The sequence below is a fragment of the Bufo bufo genome, chromosome 1, assembly GCF_905171765.1.
Source record: "Bufo bufo chromosome 1, aBufBuf1.1, whole genome shotgun sequence".
Lineage (NCBI taxonomy): Eukaryota > Metazoa > Chordata > Amphibia > Anura > Bufonidae > Bufo > Bufo bufo.
The window spans coordinates 599,912,650-599,933,907 of NC_053389.1; the positions used below are offsets into that span (position 1 = coordinate 599,912,650).

At 41.8% G+C, this 21,258-nt stretch overlaps 2 protein-coding genes across 3 annotated transcripts in view; one reads left to right on the forward strand and one right to left on the reverse strand.

The window, feature by feature from the left end:
• Window positions 1-21,258, reverse strand: part of SND1 (staphylococcal nuclease and tudor domain containing 1) — a 627,617-nt gene that overhangs the window by 168,449 nt on the left and 437,910 nt on the right. The gene's annotated exons all lie outside the window — the stretch shown is intronic.
• On the forward strand, window positions 3,331-6,600 carry LRRC4 (leucine rich repeat containing 4). Its single transcript, XM_040413518.1, has one exon. It carries the CDS (start codon window positions 4,675-4,677, stop codon window positions 6,598-6,600), a length of 1,926 nt encoding a protein of 641 aa, XP_040269452.1. The 5' UTR covers window positions 3,331-4,674.

Below are 21,258 nucleotides of genomic sequence, written 5' to 3' on the forward strand. Positions count from 1 at the left end.
AGCTGCTCATAAAACAATGCCCACTCTTTAGGGAATTTGGCAGCATCAAAGCAAACCCTCATTGACATCTATGCCTTATTCCACTTGTGTATATATATATATAAAAAAAAAAAAGGGTAACCTTTAAAAAGGAAATTATACAGTCGCAGTACAGTACAGTCATTAAAGTAACATTTTCTAAGAGCTACAAGATCTGAAGAGACAGGCTACAAAAATTATTGCTCTAAGCTTGCAAGATCAGGCGTGAGGTAATGCACAGCCAAGACAATCCCTGCTTAGCAGTAACTTGCCAAGGGTAGAGATGGCACCCAAGTGTGGCTTGTTACTGTGGCATTAATAACTCTACATGGCAGACAATTCTGACTTCTCTCTTAATAAACAGAAGAGCTAGGATTAGGGATTGAGAGGCAATTAGGAATAATTCATTGCTCCTGCCCTGTGAAGTCCTAACCTTTAACCTCAATGCAGCCTAGGGCCTTATAAAGGTCTAATGATAGCCCACCCTATAAGTTCCACTATAGCGAGATAGTCTAAGCAGTGTGCAGCTGAACAGATAAAAGATGTGTAAAATGTAGGTGGAAATCAATCTTTAGGATCCACTGCTTTCTAGGAAATCCAGCAGCTACATTAACAAAAGGTCACCATGGAAGGAAACAATCTGTATACTGTGCAAGAACCCAAAAGGTCCATTTTCTAGCCCATACTACCATCATGGGGTGATACTTAATAGATACACACAGTACAGAATGGCAGACTGGAAGAGGGAAGAGAGAAGACAGAACGTGGCTTCCAATAGTCAGAATGAATGAAGGTTCACACCGAAGAAGGAAATCACCTTCATGCAAAACCAACACATCTAAAAGCCATCCACATTAATAGAGATGCATGATGGAACTGGTCCACTTATGGACAATCAGGGGAGTGAAGAAATAATTAGAATGGCATGATCATAACATGGCATCATGTAAACCAGATTTCATTTCTCATACTAGAGGTTTTTTTTGCCTGCATCTCGCCTGAAAAGCAGATTCTTCTCCCCTATGCAGTTCTCAACATGGCTTCTGTTGAAGAATTGCTTGTAGAAAAGGACTGCTGCCCACATAAGGAGTCCTCAATGGTTCTGCTGCAGGAAATCCACAAACAAGCTTACCCAGCCTATAGCATACCAAGCTGCTTCTTACTTGAGGGCTATTGTCTCCTCAATCCAAAAAAAGGCTGAATAAATGCATTAGTTACAGACACCATTCTATACAGCAATGGGACAAAGGGACTGTGAATAGTATACAAAATGTGAACTCAGCACTAAACCCAGTGAATAGTAATGTTACATGGACTATGCCAGAAGGCTGGCTGTTGTGGGGAAAATGAGCACCATTTTCATAAACTTACTGTATTTCTAGACAATAGAGCCAATACAGTCATGTTTAGTCATTTCTCCACAACACATGTAAAAATGGGCAAGCCTGAATATGTATGGCAGTTTAAAATGTACTCCTAAAACCACAAGGTATAGAGACAATGGAAAAAAATATACATTATATCGAAAATGTCATTCAGGTCCCTCTGGTGGAGAAAGTGTTAAACTGATCACCTTTTCTAGCAGACACTTTCATGGTGTAACAGCAACTGAAAGTTCATCTCTAAGACCTGCAACAAATAGTTTATTGCTTAAGAAGGACCACATAACTGACTAGACCTCAATACTGTCCTCCTTACTGTATGAGATGGATGACTCGCATGCAGATTTCTGCACCTTGCCATATGGACTGGAGGAGAAACCGGAGCACCAATGCGGAAGTGAACTCCAGAAAGCCAAGTTATTTACATGTTTTGGACACTGTCCTAATCGGATTAGAGTGAACCCTATTAGCGAGGACACTTTTACAATCTCCCCACTATTTACTTTTCCTCTCCACATTCTAATAATTTGGAAATTCAGTCCAATATAACCTGATTTTAAAAATAATTACAAATGTAATCTTTCCTTAGGGCTTTTTGAGACAGAGAGGGTAAGAAGGGGGGGGGGGGGGGTGCTTTCCAACTATTACAAGATGACTTGAGAAAAGGTTGAAAGTGTTCAGCTGTACTTGATATTAATCTGAATTCCTGCAAGAAACCCTCAGAGAGGCAATGTAAAAGGTCAGATTTAAGAAGAAAATCAATGTATTGCTGGGAAAGCAAGAACATAAACAAAGTCTCTGCAAATACTGCAGATGTGGTAAGCACCGAAAACTTCACAGGGACATTAAAGCAAGCGTCCTAATCACTGAAGATCAATAGAAATGTGAGGGCAATCTAACTTGTTACAAGCGATGGAACTTACCAACGTGAAGTTGAGTAGTGCAGGAGCATTGCAGAACACTCGTGGACCAGGGGTAGGTGAAGATGTTCTTTGCTTCCGTCAATCGTTTTACCTCCACCTGACGAGGAGTGGAATACAGCAGGCATTTCCTTACAGACGCACATAGGGGGAGACAGTAATATAGGAGAAGATGCAGCTTCTCAAGGCTAGCTCCACAGCAATAAGCCAGTGTGATTCACAGGTTGGCTTGATGAGTGTGTGAGGGAACAGGTCACAGATTGGAAAGCCAGCCTCCTCAGCTCTGCAGTTCTGCAGATCCCACATGTCACTCAACTCCACCACCCAGTCTGTACTACAAGGGTTAAACATTCTGGCTGGTAGCTAGGATATGGTACAGCACTAGCTTTAGCAGGCATGAACCATTCCTTTTACTACCAAAGACATCCCCCACCCCCAACCCAGCACTCCGGTGAATCCTTGCAGCTTCTGATTGTTTCTCCCAACTTGGGGGTGTGAATACAGCGAGCTGAGAGACAGGGGTAGAAGGGTGGGAACCGGACCAGGGGGTGAAGATTACCCCTGCCGTCAAAAGGGAAGCAAAGTCAGCAATTGGCGTTGATGACGCTGCACGGGCAGAACAACCAATCACATCCTTCCTGCCGCTGGCAGCTGAAACCTCATTTCTGCATTTATCCCAGTGCAGGCAAAGGCAAGGATGGAACACAGACCAACAGAAGAGGAAAAAAAAATCTGAGAAAAAAAAAAAAAAAAAAGCAACTGCACTTGAGAAGCATCATTAACGGATTTCACTGAACAGGAACCAGGACAGCGTCAGCCTCTGCAAGCTGTGGACTCTTAAAACTCTCACTGCCAGCTCCGTTTTAATAACTCCTCTTAGATACAGAGAAAGAAAAGATAAAGGGGGAAGGGAATGTGAAACAGCCAATGCAACTTAGCTGGAAGCTTTGAGAATTAACCCCTAGAGGGAAAGAAAAAAAAGGAGGAGTGGGAGGGGAGCTGTGTGAATACATAGGAGCACTGCATCACGCTAATGTTCAGCTCAGAACAGTATGCGTCAGCAGTACATCCACGTTCTGACTGAAGGACGAAAGGATGAGAGAGCAGCCTGGCTGGTTGGCTGCTGTTTCCAACACCAAGCAAACAGGGAGAGAGGAGGACTATTAGCAGAGAAAAATGCTACGGGGCTCTGATATCGCTGCCTGCTCTCCTGCTGCTACCACCACTGGACAAGAAATTCAAGGCAAAACGAGGAGAACCCCTCAACTCACTACCTCACAACAAAAGGAGCTACAGTGGGATTTCCACGAGGCAGAAGAAAGGCTGTGAAACCTGTCCCTTCTTCGGACCAATCTCAAATCAAGGGCTCAAGCACTGAGGTGTGTGTGTGGTTTCCTCTCCAGCATTCTTTCTATCACCCTTTCCACAAAACTGCCCCCCTTCACTCGCTTTCCTTTGAGATATTAATGGATTATTGCTAAGTGTGCAAGAGGCAGGCTGCAGCTGCTGCATCCACAGCTTGGAAAGCAAAGCTAGTTTGGAAAAAAAAAACAGCAAGGAGAGAGAAAAAAAAACAGTCAATGCCTGCAATGTGCTGCCTTTCTCTTTGTACAAATCAGAATCCTGCAGACAGCCTGTGTATCTAAGGAATATCCATGGAAAATTAGACTGAGCAACTGAAAGCATCGCTCAAAGCAAATACAGAGGATTTCAAATATTTGGGGTTGTTAACCATTCTTTGCTTCCTTTTTTAAACCAACCGATACCTGGTCTCCAGCTTCTCTCAGAAATGGATTATCGTCAGTCTTCTGGCAGAGACAGCAGTGGAATCAAAGGACGAATAGCTGAACTGCAAAAGGCACCAGTCCCGGGGGAGCAACAGAATGATGCACCTGCATAGCCAAGTGGGCCTCACTCCCTTCTTGCATTACTCTTAAGGTTATTTTTCTTTTTACCCTTTCTTGCATTGGGATTTACTTAAGGAGCCATTTTGTCTTAATATTTAAATCAACTCCATCATCCATAGATCTGGCTAATAAAATTAAGGAATTTATGGAAGGACTGATAATCCAGCTCTCTGGAGGAGGGCATTGGCGTGAGGAATCTGAAATGTTCTTTCCCTAGGTATTTAACATTTTGCTTTTCTGTCTTTTCAATGCATTATAAGTTGATGTTTTTAGCAAAAGGAAAAGGCTAACTGCTTCATTATCTAGCACCCCCACCTTTGATGACCACCACTCCCACCAGTGTGTAGATGGAAAAGGGAATTTGTAGCCTCCTGAAGCCTGGGTAGGGCCACGTTCTCGTTTCCATCCCAAATCCCAGACGATGGTGAATTATGAACGTGCCACATCATGAATTTCTTGTGGCTGGTAACTGTGCACCATACCTGGAAGGCCGTCCTGTTTTCTGTAATCTACCTCATGGTGCAAGTGTGGATCCCATGTGCAGCATTTTCAGGGCAACAAAACTGCCCTTCCGTTTGCTCCTGTAGCAATCAGTTTAGCAAGGTTGTTTGTACGCGCCGTGGCCTCACAGAAGTCCCCCAAGGTATCCCATCTAACACAAGGTACCTCAATCTCATGGAAAACAATATCCACATGATCCAAGCTGACACGTTCAGACATCTCCACCATTTAGAAGTTCTACAACTTGGTAGAAATATTATCCGACAAATAGAGGTTGGGGCATTTAACGGGTTGGCTAGCCTCAATACTTTGGAGTTGTTTGACAACAGGTTGACTTTAATACCTAGTGGGGCATTTGAGTATCTTTCTAAACTGAGAGAATTGTGGCTCAGGAATAACCCAATTGAGAGCATCCCATCCTATGCTTTCAACAGAGTTCCCTCACTTATGCGCCTGGACCTAGGAGAGCTAAAAAAGTTGGAATACATTTCTGAGGGAGCATTTGAGGGGTTGTACAATCTAAAGTATCTTAACCTTGGAATGTGTAATATAAGAGACATGCCAAACCTCACACCCTTGATAGGACTAGAGGAACTAGAGATCTCTGGTAACAACTTTCCTGAAATCAAACCAGGATCGTTCCATGGATTAAGAGCACTAAAAAAGCTATGGATTATGAACTCTCAGATAAATAATATAGAGCGCAATGCTTTTGATGACCTGACATCTTTAGTAGAATTAAACCTGGCCCATAACAACCTATCCTCCCTTCCACATGACCTGTTTGCCCATTTGCGATATTTGGTGGAATTGCACTTGCACCACAATCCATGGGACTGTGACTGTGATGTTCTTTGGCTCTCCTCGTGGCTCCGAGAATATATTCCAACCAACTCCACGTGCTGTGGTCGCTGTCATTCCCCACCGCACATGAAGGGGAAGTACGTGGTTGAGGTGGACCACTCATCGTTCCAGTGCTCAGCCCCTTTTATTATGGACGCTCCTAGGGATTTAAATATCTCAGAAGGAAGAATGGCAGAACTCAAATGTAGAACTTCAGCAATGTCGTCTGTTAGGTGGCTGCTACCTAATGGTACTGTGCTGAGCCACGCTTCCAACCATCCACGAATCTCTATACTAAATGATGGAACATTAAACTTCTCACACGTCCTGCTTACCGACACTGGAGTCTACACTTGCATGGTTACTAACGTGGCGGGAAACTCTAATGCTTCGGCCTATCTCAATGTCAGTACTGCAGAGCTCAACACTTCCAACTACAGTTTCTTCACTACAGTCACTGTGGAGACTACAGATATGGCTCCTGAAGACATCTCAATGATAATCAAACCAGTGCCAACCACTTCCACTGGGTATCAGCCAGCATATACCACTACCACCACAGTGCTCGTCCAAACCACCAAAATGCCAAAACAGGTGGCAGTCCCAACTTTAGACGCTGGAGACAAAACACAAACTAGCTTGGATGAGGTAATGAAGACGACTAAAATAATCATTGGTTGCTTTGTGGCAGTCACACTTTTGGCAGCTGCCATGCTAATTGTGTTTTATAAACTAAGAAAGCGGCATCAACAAAGAAGCACTGTAGCAGCTGCACGAACTGTCGAGATAATTCAAGTGGATGAGGACATCCCAAGTGGGAGTCCAACTGGAATATCAGGTGAGGGGCCAGTAGTTTTGCCAACCATTCACGACCATATGAACTATAACGCCTATAAGCCAGCACACCATGGGGCCCATTGGACGGCTAACAGTATCGGTAATTCTCTACACTCCACAATTACAACTATCTCTGAACCTTATATAATTCAGACCCACACAAAAGAGAAGGTACAGGAAACTCAAATATGACTTTTTTCAAATTAAAATGCAATAGAATGCACAAAAAGACATCAACTTTTGTACAGAAAGAGAGAGAGACACTTTTGTTTTCTTGTAAATGCTTATATATTAAATCTATGGGCTGATGACAGAAACAGATTATATTAAAATTTAAAAATATTTTCTAACTTGTAAGTTCTATTTAAGAAGAGTTATGATGGTTAGGCAGAAAAATATATAAGATATGCTGACAATGTGCCATAATGACTAAAATGCAAGGCTTAGCCCTGTTTTAATCAGAAACGATGAGTTGTCCATGAATGCAATCTGCTGTTTTTCACAGAAAACAAAAACGCTGCTCAATACAGGAGCAACACCCCATTTCTAAGGAGAATTCTTTTGTTAAGAAGTCCCAGACCAATCTTTGCAGGTTTATCTTATTAAAAAAGAGGAAAATGCACCACAAATTTGTACTGTGCCAAATGTTAAAAAAATTAAATGCAATAAAAAAATCTTTTTTGAAGACTGAGGGAAAAATCTATTTTTGTTATAGTATATATAGTCATCTATTATTTTTCATAGACTGTATGGGGGGCATCAAGCGAGAGGTGTCTAGTTTTGGTTGTCCAAGACTTTAAAGACACGGACGAAAAAGGGTTACGAAAAATAACTGGGTGGAGGGCAGTCTGTTCTGCTTTGATATATACAACTATGGCAAAGCCACGATGCAGGATGCTAAAAAGCTGGCGCATCTTTCCACTCTGCACCAAACTCCTGCAGATCTAATTAACCCTTTGTCAGGCTACTTAGGTTTGTGAATGAGCAAACAAATTGTATTAACTGTGTAAAAGCAAAAGGTTACTTGGGCACCAAACAGTACTAACCATTGTCAACAGTCTGCAGCACCCAGCTCGATTATGCAGAACGCAAAGGGTTAAGATTTTTTTTTTTCTAATTGCTTGACTCAGCGTGGTGTAAAAGATAGGATACCATTTATAGTGTATGGCCTCTGTTGACATTTTACTGCCACAAAAGCAAAATCTGCATTATGCAAGATCATCTGAGCTCAGTGCAACATGCAATGCATCTCAACCTGTGACTCGCTGACAGGTAAATGTGTTATTTTTTATGAGATCAAATGGCAAGAATACTGACAAATGACTGCATGATCAGAAAGGGAACTGCAGCTGTACAGATTGTGGGGAAAGATGTGTTTGTAGAGATATTATATTTATGTATATGCTTTTCCCATCAAGGAGGGTCTGTAATTCAATCTGCAGCTCAGGGTGCTGCAGGCCTATTCATATGGTACAGGGTGTTATGGAGGCTTTAAATATTGCAGATAAAAATCCTAGCAACCGGAAATGGGGTAGAACGACTTTGCTTCTCTCACTCTTTCTGCATTGATTAAAAACATCTCCATTTATCACCATGGTGAAAAATGTATTGCTTAAACTGTAATGTTTCAAGGAGGAAGCATGGCTATAAGACCCATTACCCTGGCACAGTGGGCATGTCATGCAATTTGTAACTGTGTTCGAGTTGAATGTATCTATGCAGCGCTTTAAAATGTATGAAATATAATTTTATGAAAAACCTGAATATGGACAATAACATCTGTTCCTGAAAGTTCATCGCCAAGTTGTGGTATGTTGACGTTTGACAGATATTATAGAATGATATTCTGACATGGAGCACAAACCATTATTAAATTGTCAAATATTCTCATAGTTTCTCCTTGAAGTGAAGAAATTGCCTACAAGGTCATACTAAGTTCTTCAGAAGACCACAGTATGTGGCATCCCTCTCTCCAGCTGATAGATGTCACCTCTGAGTAACTACCATTAATACGTCCTGTGTCCTTTCTAATGCACTTGTCTTGGGCTCAGTAAATTGGGAATTTTATCATTTGGAACATGCTGCTGGATAATGTGATGAAGTCCATGAGGGTCCAATGCACCAAGTCACAATATGCATTTGAGATTAGGTAGCTTATGAAATTTCCATTTTGCAATGGAATTGCAGCATATTTGGCAGCACCTTAAATGCAGCTGCCAGGTTTCAGACACATGAATCCTTTAAGGATACATTAATTGTATGCAGAGGATAAAGGGTAACAAGGTAAAAATACTACTTGCAGAAGCCTGTCACAAAAATGTGTCACTCATTTCAGTGGCCTACGAGTCTGGCTCATTCAGTATGTTTAATGAAACTGGCAGTAAGCATGTAGTGGCACTCATTTCAACTGTATATCATCATGCCAACTGGGTAGAGTGCCTGCATTCTGCTAAAGTGTGTTCAAAAGGCCAACGCCAGGCAAGTATCAGGGTTTCAATCTTACATTGATCAAACAACCACACACAATTGTATCTTAGAAAAGTGGTGCCTAAGGAAAAGGTCTGTAGTAGTGGGTTTTGATGGAAGGATTTTTAGCAAAAGGAAAAAGTGGATCTTAAAAGTTGAGAAAGAGTAAAGGAAACTTCTTGTACCATTTTAGGGTTGACAACTTCCCTTTAACCAAAACAAGTAGTCAATACAAGAAACAGAATAGTGTGATTGTGGCCTAAGGGCAGCAAGCTACCAGGTAATCCGATTTTCCAGTGGACAATTGTTTTCCAATAGGCTTGCCAATGAAGACCCCCATTAGCCTACCTCTAGACAACAATTACAAAGCAGACAGGTTCTTCTCTATCAAAAACAGAGCCTTACCTGTCCACAGGTTATATGTGGTAATGCTGCTCACACACTAACTTCAATGCAGCTCAGCTGCCAGACCAGATGCTACCCATGGACATGTGTGCCTTCTGAAAGAAATCAGCCAGATTTTTCTCATTTTGTACAATCCCATGAATGGCATTAGAGAAGAAGCAATAAGGGAAGAACTTGAGGACATTTAGTGGTATTTCCCAATACGATCCAAAATACACTAGATAAAAGGAAATTGGCCATTAAGTGGTTTTGTCATGCCAGTTAGAGAAGTACACGTACTAGAACTTGCATAAACAAGCTGTAAACCCAACTATCTTCAGCACAATATGTAGGCCAAAGATCCACTTTCTTTAAAGCTGCAGCTAAATACCTTATAGTTTCTTGTCTTCTAGATTTATTTGGTGTTTAAGAGGCAGATGAACAAGGTTCTGCCATCTAGTGAATAAAGAGGGGAATAAGTAAATCTGTAACTTCACTTTCTGTATGTGCTAATGTAAGCGCCTTCCTCCCAGTATGAACCACGTGTTGGAGACATGACACATGATAAAGCCCAAATGACTAGATTCTAAAAACATGCCAGAGGTATGGATCATACCATTACTGTTTTTGTTGGATTGAAAAACTATATCTGAAAAGCAGAAATAAGTTAAAAAGAACTCCATACTTAATCACTATGGGCACTGTTTTTAAATGACAAATAAGGTTTTTATATTAAACTATGAAAACACCAGAAAAGATCCTCCTGGGCAAGTTAATTCCAGAAAGCCATACACCGGATGCAAATTTCTATATAGCATACTGCCAAAACATGTCAAAATGATGTGCTGTTCACATCTATGTTGTTGCAGAAGCAGTCATTTAATAGGAAAAAACAGCACTGTATGCAACACCATTTTTCCCGTCAAAATGACTGACATAGCTGGAACCTGACTGACCCCCATTAAAAGACAATGTGGTCCGCCAGGTGCCACTGGTATCCATACATTCTGCAGCCTATTCCTGCTGTAGTTCTTAACAGAAGCTCCAGCGCACATGTGAACCAAGCCTACACCAAAATATTCAAGAGCATTCCTCATTATTCAGGGTATGACTCTCACAGAGCGCATTAAAACTGCGACATTGACTAAAGGCATTTTCTAGTCTTCACGATTTCAATAAAAGCCTGTCAAATCAATCACACACACAGTAAACAGTAAAGAAGATTTGCCCCTTATGGCTTCCCCCTTACCCCAGTCCATGGGACAGAATACAACATGTGAAAAGTGGTTGGGAATATCCTATGGCTGAGCACTAACAAAACTGAAATTTCCATGTGTGCTAGTCAAGAGGAAGCACACGTGATTAGTCAGGAAGTCCAAGACCAACAAAAAGGTACAGGACATAGTCGTATCTATCTGATAAGAGATGCTACCTTTTGCATGTAAAGGGAAATCATGATAAAAACAAAAAATTTTTTTGTTGTTATTGCATCATAAAATACAAAACCAAGAAGACACTTTAAACACCATGGGGGACATGTATGAAAACAAGTGAAAAGTGGTACCGTAAGGAACTACTCTGCTTTTCTGTTGAGGAATAGCTATCAATGCAGTTGGCTATGTACCCAAATTGGTGCATAGCCAACTTCATTGAAAGCTATTCCTTCATAGTTATCACCACCTGACTACAACATCCAAGCATTCCTTGTTTTATATTTTGTAAGCCATTTAAATAATAGTCCTGAAGGGTGATAGATATATATATATATATATATATCTATCAGAAGACTGCTAGCAAATTCTGTTTTAATACAGGGAAGTGCTCTGCTCAGAACACCCAACAATTATCCACAGCAGAGTGGTTACTAAGGGTATCTCCCACTCTGGAGGAGCCAACACGTCCATGCATCCCATGGACAACTCACTGACTTGATAGGATACTGTGTAATACTCCATTTCTCCTGTGATGGCACTGTAGGGAGATTTGGCACTTAGTTCTCACAAAGATTACAGCAGATTGCTGGGTGCCTCAGAAAAGGCATGCCCTGTGATAAACCAATCAAATAGCCCTCCTAACTAAAAGAAGTTCTAAGCACACTTCACAGTAGACCAAGTAACATCAGAGAGAAGGGTTCTCAAATTGTGGCCGACTGTCAGAGGCATCTCAGAAGTAGTAGGGGATGGTCCCTCTGGGGGACTATAACATGGCTGAAATTATTGTCATTAACTACCAGAAACACTGCACACAGTTCAGAAGCAGTCAAGTTTTCATTTTCATAGCTAGATGGACAATAATTATATCAGGAAATGAATTGTGTTTCCATAAGCCATAAACAGCATATTGAACTGGATGCCTGTTGGTTAAAAGGACAAAAAGTTGTATCTGTCCTTTATAATTTCTCTCCTTTTATGATCCTCTTCTGATTTTTGGCTTTCAAAACTGCATCAGGAAACCTGACCTTGTGGCTGTACCCTAATTGCAATTTATAAAAAAAGACAATAGATGCTGATTTTGCTGCACCAATGAATAAAAAAAACAAAATAAAAAAAATTCACGTTCTTGTTTTTAAAGTCGTGAAACTGTTAATGGCTCATAGCTACATGACAAGAACAGTTTAAATAATATATAAGAACCGCCTTGGAAATGTTTGTAAGCTATGCACGCTGAGGCTAGGGACTTGTTTCTCTGTATCCTGGCTCTGATGTAGTCCTGGGTTTTTATTTCATTCCAATTAACTCCCTCCTGTCCATAAAGTCAGATCCCAGGTTAAAAAGAAAAGCTCAGTTCCAGGATCTTGTATCTAGTAATTGTTAGAATATTGCTGTGTCAATAATTAGGGCTGGAGAACAATGTCTTTACTGTTTTGCTCCCAGCACTTGCTCTACACTGCTTGCATTTTCTTATTTTCAGGAGGCTGTTGCAGTAGTCTATGATCAGTTTGACCTTGAAGGCCACAAAATGATGTGAAAGATGTTAATTGGCCACTTGTAGGGATGTAAAACTGGTACCACATTCTACTACAGGCTCTTGGACTTCTAGCTGGAAATGTACCAATACAAGTGATACTCACTACTATTGATCAAACTACAATCTGGAAAATGAAGGCCAGCAGTGAAGATATTAGTCTGCTCCATCCCTTAGATACTAGTACATTTCAAAATACTTCTCCCAATATAATCCTATTTGATACATGGTCATTAGAATGTAGAAATATACAGTACAAATTTCTGTAAATCTGTATACCATTTTCTATGAAACCTACTGTCTATTGGTATAAATCCTGAACCATGTATGACCATCTTAAAACGAAACCTCTGGGGGAAAAAAAACTGATACTAGTTAATTGTGCAGGACTTGAGGGTGCAGTGCATAGTATAGATACAAAGACCACCAGAGAGAATCCCAAGGTCATACACCACACCATGAGGCCCTCCACGCCAGTAGATTTTTCTTTAGGAGCTGCTAGGTCTAGGTCTTTAGAGAGGAAACCTATAAACTTTACCGGGAGAGCAATAGGGCCACGCATCACCACAAAGTGGTCGAAAAACTATTCTACTCCAACCTGTTAAATAAGGTGAAAGTTCGGCTCATGACGCAGTGGTTTGACGTGACAATTTTTCCAAAATTTAACATGCAATAATTAACATGATTTATTTTTTCCCATGGACTTATATAGAAATCTTTTTGCATGCTTCCTTATGAAACTGGACACAGAACTTTCTCCACTTCAAGCTAAAGTGCCAAACAGAAAATTGTATTCAAAATCCAAACTCACACTAGGCATAAATTCATAGCAACATACAACTCTGTTGGGGTCACTTTTCTGCTGGACCAGAAGTATGAAAATGCCACCTACACTCATGCCATAGCTGTTGGCTGCCTGTATATGTCACTGATGAAGCCACTGATTTGTCAACAGCAGTAATGAATGTGTAGATGGTACACCACACTTCTGTTCCAGTGGGACACGAAAGCAGAGGTCAAGGGAGTTCGGCACTGGAAACTGCTCTGGGTACAAATTTATTTTATTTTTAAACCCCTGCCACCTGTCTGGTCATATGAAGAGGGTTTCCCAGTCTAGAAGCGCTATAACAGAGTTCCTAGGCCCCAATGCAAAATCTGTACCATGGGCACCCAACATGTGCACCATGGCTCAAATGCATTGGTTACCTCTTAATTTTGCTAAGAAATTGCAATTAGAAAGAGGAAGGTCAAAATCCCTAAGTAAAAAACAATTACCACCCTTCTCACATACATATACCTGGTCATTTTGTAAGCTGTGTGTGGAAATTCTCTTTAAGATTCAGGACAGAGAAGGGTATGGAAAGGTAAAGACTGGTGTTGATAAAATCATAGAAAGATAGCTTCATGACCCCGATGATGGTGTGGGCATCAAAAATTTTGGGATGGCATAATGCAGGCAGATAAATGCATGGTATACCTATGGGACATCATGTATTGACTTGGTACACTTTCAAGAGAAAGGGATTGAATAGTTTCAAAGAATACTGCTGTATTATGCTGTATATACTGAAAATAAAACTTGGGTCCCTCTGAATTGGACACATGTACACTTGCATAGGACTTAAGATTTTACCTGGTTCTAGAGTAACTCTTCACATCTAGCTTAAAATAGGGTTAAAGGCCATGGCTCAAAATGCGTTACACATGTTCCCAACAGCACATTTCATATAGCTCTTCAGGCAGAATATTAAAAAACTTAAGCATTATCTATAATATAAAATGCAATTTTAATCATAAAATTGGCATAAAACGTATATTCAAAGGAAAATCTCTGCAAAGATTTAAAGGAATTACAATTTATGCCATCTATGCAGCTTTTTATTCCTCTTCCTTCCTAAAGCATGACAAATCTTAAACCCTCATTTCTCAGTCTCATTCAGCCGCTACAAATTGTATCACATGCCATATATTCTCTTAAAGAGTTTGTTGCCAGAAGGCCTACAACTCACTGTACTACAATGTACTGCAGGACTACTTGAAAGCGACAAATAAATTTAGGTTTATCTTAATAAGGTGTTTACCTGATGCCATTTACTCTAGGCTATAAGCCTGCAAATCACTTCAGATTAAGAAGCGCGAGCACAGAAAAGGCCATGCACACCCATCTTACATTTACTTATAAAAGCCAAAGTGAGAATTTAACAATTGAATAGCAACCTACAAATTATTTTCAAAAATACAAACCTAGGCCTTAGTGGAGCAGCGTGAACGCATCAAACCCTTACACCACACAAGGCAGTATTGAATGCAATGTCTTACATCACAATAAGGGACCACCTAACATGCATTTACAAGACCACATAAGAATCCTTCAATTACTACCTATCCCTCATGGTTTCTAAGACGTCTGCCTGCAGTCAGAGCCCCCACTGTTTAATTCCTGTCCTAGTCCTGTGATGGACAGATGCACTTCTGTGTTTGGCTTATTACTACGTGTAGAAGCACATATCCATCAGGTAACCCAAATAAAGTATTTTCCATGTGCCCTATTACAGAGTACAGGAGCCATATGATCCATAATAACAGTGGCTCTCGCTTTTAAAACTATATTACATTTTCCATGCTGTGACCAATGGCAACCTCCAGTTGATTTTGCCAACGGGCACAATGAATTGCAATGGTCTACGCGAGACGATTCCTTTAGAGCTCACTTTAAAGGCAGGTTTGCCTTCTGCACTTTTATTTTACCATGGTCCCCATCTCGAGACAAGTGATAACTGCTGTTCTTTTAGTACTGCAATTGTTGTGAGTGACCAGTGCAACCTCTCCTGGACTACAACTAGAGACGTAGGTCAAATCACACAGCATCAAGAGTTTTGATAAGTAGGTGGACTTTGTAGGATTTGAAAGCATCACAAATCACAACAGTAGGAAATCAAATACTTAAAGGAAAAGTTCTGTTAGCCAACATAACTGGTAGACTGGGGGCTCGCTCGACTTTCTGGACCCCATGTAGTTTGCTTGCCCTGCTGTCTGTTAAGGGTAATTTCACACTTGCGTTAAACTTTTCCGGTATTGGAGTTCCGTCCTAGGGGTTGATTAGTTTTATCCTAATGCATTCTGAAAGGAGAGCAATCCATTCAGTATGCATTAAGATGTCTTCAATTCAGTCACTGTACGGTCTTTGGACGGAGAAAATACCACAGCATTCCGGAACACTTGCCGGAACCAAAATTCCGGAACACTTGCCGGAACTGGCATTATTTTCCTTTGAAATGCATTAATGCCGGATCCCACCCCAAGTGTTTAGGAAAATCTGATCCAGTTTTGCGGTCTGCGCATGCGCAGACCTTTGAAAATGTGAAAAAGATAAATACCGGGACAGTTTTTCCGGATGACAATCGGAGAGACGAATCCGGCATCGCAATGCATTTGTGAGACGGATCCGTCTACGAATAGTATCCATTTGCATACAGATTGCTGGACAGATCTGCCTGCCGAAATCCAACAACGCAAGTGTGAAAGTACCCTAAGATGGATATTAGGCTTTTTTATTTTTATTTTTTTTTCTAAACCAAGCTTTGGGTTTCAAAGCAGCGAGTGAAAGAGAAAAAGCAGTTATACAGTCTGCTTGCACATCTGCAGAGATCCACAGGACATGAATTGATAGAAATACATTTTGTTGAAGGCAAACTGAAAATGCTTCGGCAACAGAAATGCTTAAAAATGCAAACAATCTGCTTTTCTGTTGATTCCTGCTGAGTGGTTTATTGCAAGATAACAAAAAAGGAGCCTCACAGACAGGCTGAGTTCTGACATTTTATGTGATGTTCCTGTCACATTACAAAGACATTTACTATGTCTTCTGTGCGTATCACATTGATGTGCTTGATACTAATGTGCATCCTGTATCTAGTCTAATATATGGCACATGCAAAGACTACAATACAAGACTAAAGTGTATATGCATTTTAGCAAGACAGGCAGTAGACATTGACTGGTAAAGTGAACAGTCAGTTCTTGAAGTTGATGTGTTGTAAGTAGGGAAAATGGGCTAACATAATGATCTGAGCAACGCCAACAAAGGCCAAGCAGTAATGGCTAGACAACCCTGCCAAAGAATCCCCAAAATGGCAGGTCATGTGGGGTGTTCCTGGTACACAGTGGTTAGTACCTACCAAAGGAGTTCAATGAAGGACAAGCAATGAACTGGTGACAGGTTCACAGGTGACAAGGATACATGTGGAGTGAAGGCTAGCCCATCGGGTCCAATCCCACAAAAAAAAAGCTAGTATAGCACAAATTGCTGCTGGCTACAACAGAAAGGATGACCGAACATGCAATGAATTGCAGCTATGTGTGAGGCTCCACAGCTGAAGTTCAGTCTGAGTGTCCATGCTAACCCCTGTCCACCACTGAAAGCACCTACAAACGGGCATATGAACAATGGAATAATGTGGGACTAGTCTGATGAAACATTTTCTTTTACTTCAAATGGGTGCCCAGGTGCATGTATGGTGCTTATGTGAGGATGATATAGCATAAGGACGCACTATGGAAATAAGGCAAGATGGAAAGGCAATGTGATAGTTTGGGTAATGGTCCGCTAGGAAACATTGAGCTACTTTTACATACGCCACCTACCTTAAAAGCGTACCAGTTTGCATAATGGCTGTGCTTCTTTGAACAATCATAGCTGAAGGAACAGCTCTTTTTTAGGCTTCCCTAATGTCTTTCACCCATAGTACTCCCTGTTTCAGCTGCACAGCTAGAGGCATTTCTCTCAAAAGAGTGCACTTACAGACAAGAGGCTCACATAATCTTCAGCAGCTTAGTAGAAGCACTTCTTTTATTCAGCATATACCAATGAGTCCCCATATTTATGAGCATACGGCTCATCCCACCCACCTACCTCTGACTGACAGGTTTCCTCCATATGAAATAGCAGCAAGTGGGCGGTAAGAACCATATGCTCATGAATATGGGGACTCATTGGCATGTGCTGGAACGGTTCAATACAAGATTTTGGCTAGGTCAATTAAAGAAAGTGACCCAGCATTTTACAAAGAGGATCTGTCACTAGTTTATGTTGTCCTTAGTTGGGACACCATAAAACTGGTGAGAAACTCACTTTAGGCTACATGCACACGACAGTTGTGTTTTACGGTCTGCAAAATACGGATGGTGTCCATGTGCGTTCCGCAATTTGCGGAACGGCATGGACAGCCATTGATATAACTGCTTATTCTTGTCCGCAAAACGGACAAGAATAGGACAGGTTATTTTTTTTTTTGTGGGGCCACGGAATAAAGCAACAGATGTGGACAGCACACGGATTGCTGTCCGCATCTTTTGCGGCCCCATTAAAGTGTATGGGTCAGCATCCGAGCCGCAAAAACTGCGGCTCGGATGAGGAACAAAACAACGGCCATGTACATAAGGCCTTAAGAGTAAATGCACATGACCGTGTAGCTTATGCTGATTTTTCAACAAGTATGTAAAAACTTGAGCTGCATATGAAAACACATTTTTGCCAATTGATTGGGGTAAATTTTGAGGAGAGGGAGATTAAAGAAAAAGAAAAATGAGACATGAGAGAAAAAATATATATTCCTAGGAGACCTCAGTGCAGGCCAATTCGAGCACTTTTGATTCCCATAGAATAGAATCAGACACAATCAAATTGGTCAACCAGTTAAGCAGAATCTAAACTAAACAGAGTTTTGAACGATTCACTCATCTCTACTTGTGTGTGTGTTGTGGAATTTGGCTTTAATATCATAGCTTATCAGAATATTTCTATACACAGAATCAAACACACATGTACACTGCAAATCAATTTGGAGTATATATCTCAGAGACATGACAGTGCTAGATTAGAATCCCTATGCTGCTAGGAAGTAGATAGAATATGAAGTGCAGCCTGATAAACACAGCAAAAAGTACACAACATAGTAGGTTTATACACAAGAAAGCACTTGGACAAGTGGGAATAAATGTGCTTACACAAGAAGCGGAGAAGCGCTGTATTAGACATGAAAAGAGATGTACTCGAAGACAGGAGTGGGATGCACTTGAAACTGCATCCATATGGAACTTCACTATGAACCTCAAGAGCTATAAACCACAGAACCAGTGCCCACAATGTCCGCTAATTATTTACTTCAGATCGCTTGGTGATTAGTCATTTAAGGAATATGGAGATCAACAGCAAATTAATGCATTAAATTTAAGGGCGTTGTTTCATCTCAAGCATTGGTGGCATATCCTAGCGATATGCCACCAATGTCTGATAAGTGCGGGTCCAAACTCTGAGACCCGCATCCATCTCTAAAACGAAGCCATAGTGAAGGAGAGTGGACCACATATGGGACTACCACACATCACGTCTACATATTCAGATTTCCATTTAAGTATGACTGACTAAGAAATTTAGGGCTGGGCTATGGAGTATTGAATGCAAAATGATGGGAGAATTTTTTTATTTTTTATTTTATCACAAGGCCACAACATAAAATGTAAGGGGGAAAAAAAAAAATGTCTGAAGACTTCAGATGCACGGTGTAAGAATTAATTCTACATGTTCATGGCTGCCCTTCGACGGAATGCAGACACCAGGCAGTTTGTATTCTGTCAATGTCTCACAGGCTATTATTGCTGTTAGAGCTTCACCACAGTGTGTTATGGCTGCAGTTACAGAATACTCTACAGTACATGAATTTTACTGAATACAGTAATTTAAAATGTATATTGTTCTAGGTTGTAAAAAGTCATCCTGGTACATGGGCACTTTCAGTGGCAGATTTTCTACGTGGATTTAACTGAAATGGATACAAAGCAAAGATTCCCTTTAGGCCTCATGCACATGACTATGACTATGTATTTTGTGGTCTGCAAACTGCAGATCCACAAAATAGGACATTTTCTATTTCTGGCTGTTTTGATGGCTAGATGGACTCAAATCAACGGTCCCACTTTTAGGCTACTTTCACACCTGTGGCACGGATAGCCAGACGCCTGATCAGGCAGACGCTGCCGGACGCAAGCCGCAGCATGCAGTGGTTTGGGTCTGGACGATTCGCTGCATTTTTGCCGGAATGCAGCCAGATCTCTTTTACTTAATGGGGCTGGCTGGCACTGCGGATGCATTCACGCCTCAGGTGTAAGAGTAGCCTGAAAGGGAGTCTGTCATGCCATCTTCACCAATATAACTGACAGCATTACCTCACAACGCCTGAAAAACACCTGCCAAGTGCCCCGCTGGCACTTGGAACAGCAAAGTTCGCACAGCTGGGCACCTTGGGAGCTGTTTTGCAGCAGAATAAAAGTGATATTCCTGGACATCGGATAAAGACACAAAGTTATGTTTGGAATGCGCTTAAAATCTTCTGAGGGGCAATGCTGTTAGTTATATTGGTGAAAATGGGGACACAAATGCCTTTGAAGACTGTTTAGATGGAAGTGCACCCACCTAACGGCCATTTATGTTATGAAGAAAATACTCACCACAGATATGCACAGGCAGCAGGACTGTCACGAGGGTATCTAGAGCCACGTCTGACTCAGTTATACCTGGGGTCAGGAGGTCGCAGCGGGTGGCTGCGCGCTCTATATCTAAAGATCACGTTGTTTCTTAGTGATTGTTTTCTGTGTTTGCCTTGCTATCCTTTTTGTCTCAATCAGGGATCCGTAGCTTCTCCTCCTCAGCTGTTTCTTGTCTGCCACTCCCAACCTCCTTATATTCTCCCCTCACACTTCTCTAGTTGCCAGTTATAGAGCTTCCTGCCTGGACATCTATACTGACCCACTGGAGTTGTGAATCCTGGTTGTCGTTCCAGAGTGCTACCCTCCGGATCCCTGTTGGGCTTCTTGTTGTCTCCTGTTGTCGCCCTCCTGGGATTATGTGTTGAGTTTGTATTGTCTGTCCTTCCCTTGGTGTTTTCCTTTAGAGCTAGTGGTGCGGACTAGTGTTCCCACCGCCCTGTTCACTATCCAGGGCTCAGCTTAGGGAAAGCCAGGGCTTTAGGCACGTGATCGGCGTACGGGTGAGGAACCCGTCTAGGGACGTCAGGGCAGCCAGGTGCCAGCCGCTAGGTGAGTCAGGGGTCACCACCTTCCCTCTCACTTGGTCAGGGCCTTCCTTGTTCCCTCCCTCTGTGTCACGTATGTGATAGTCACGCCGACCGTGATATTATAACTGGCCTTTACTTTTTGAGAAAAAAAAAATTCTTTTTGTTGTTTTTTTTTCTCTACTTAGAATCCAATATGGATCCTATTGCTGCCTTGGCAAAACAGCTTCAAGGCCTGTCTTTGGAGGTGGCAGGATTGAAGGCGTCTGTCCTCCAACAACAGCAGCAAATGCAGCAGACCGCACCCCCAGCGGTTGCTATGGGTAACCAGGTTGTTACAGAACCCAAGGTTGTTCTTCCTGACAGATTTTCAGGGGGAAGGGACAAATTTGCAACGTTCCGTGAGGCCTGCAAATTATACTTTAAGTTGCGCCCTTACTCCTCAGGTAATGAAGAACAGCGGGTTGGGATTGTCATTTCCCTGCTTCAGGGGGACCCACAATCCTGGGCGTTCTCGTTACCCCCTGGTTCCCAGACTCTCCGGTCAGTGGAGGGATTTTTTGGGGCTTTGGGTCTCATATATGATGACCCTGACCGAGTCGCCCTGGCTGAGTCGAAGTTACGGAGACTCCTACAGGGAGATCGGTCAGCAGAGGAATATTGCTCAGAGTTCCGTAGGTGGGCTACGGATACTCAGTGGAACGACCCGGCTCTCAGGAGTCAGTTCTGCTCTGGGTTATCTGAAAGGGTTAAGGATGCACTGGCGCTGTATGAGACCCCCCTTTCCCTTGATGCTGTTATGTCCCTCTCTATCAGAATAGATAGACGTCTTAGGGAGAGATCGAAAATTCCTGAGCAATTGGTTACCTCTCCCAAGCAACAATTAGTCTGTACTGACTTAGATGAGCCTATGCATCTAGGCGGAACTTCTCGTCAGGTCCGTCCTCCTGAGGTTCGCCGTAGGGGG

Bases quoted from the DNA above. Each gene is read 5' to 3' on its own strand.
- LRRC4 (XM_040413518.1), top strand. From the start codon at position 4,675: ATGAATTTCTTGTGGCTGGTAACTGTGCACCATACCTGGAAGGCCGTC.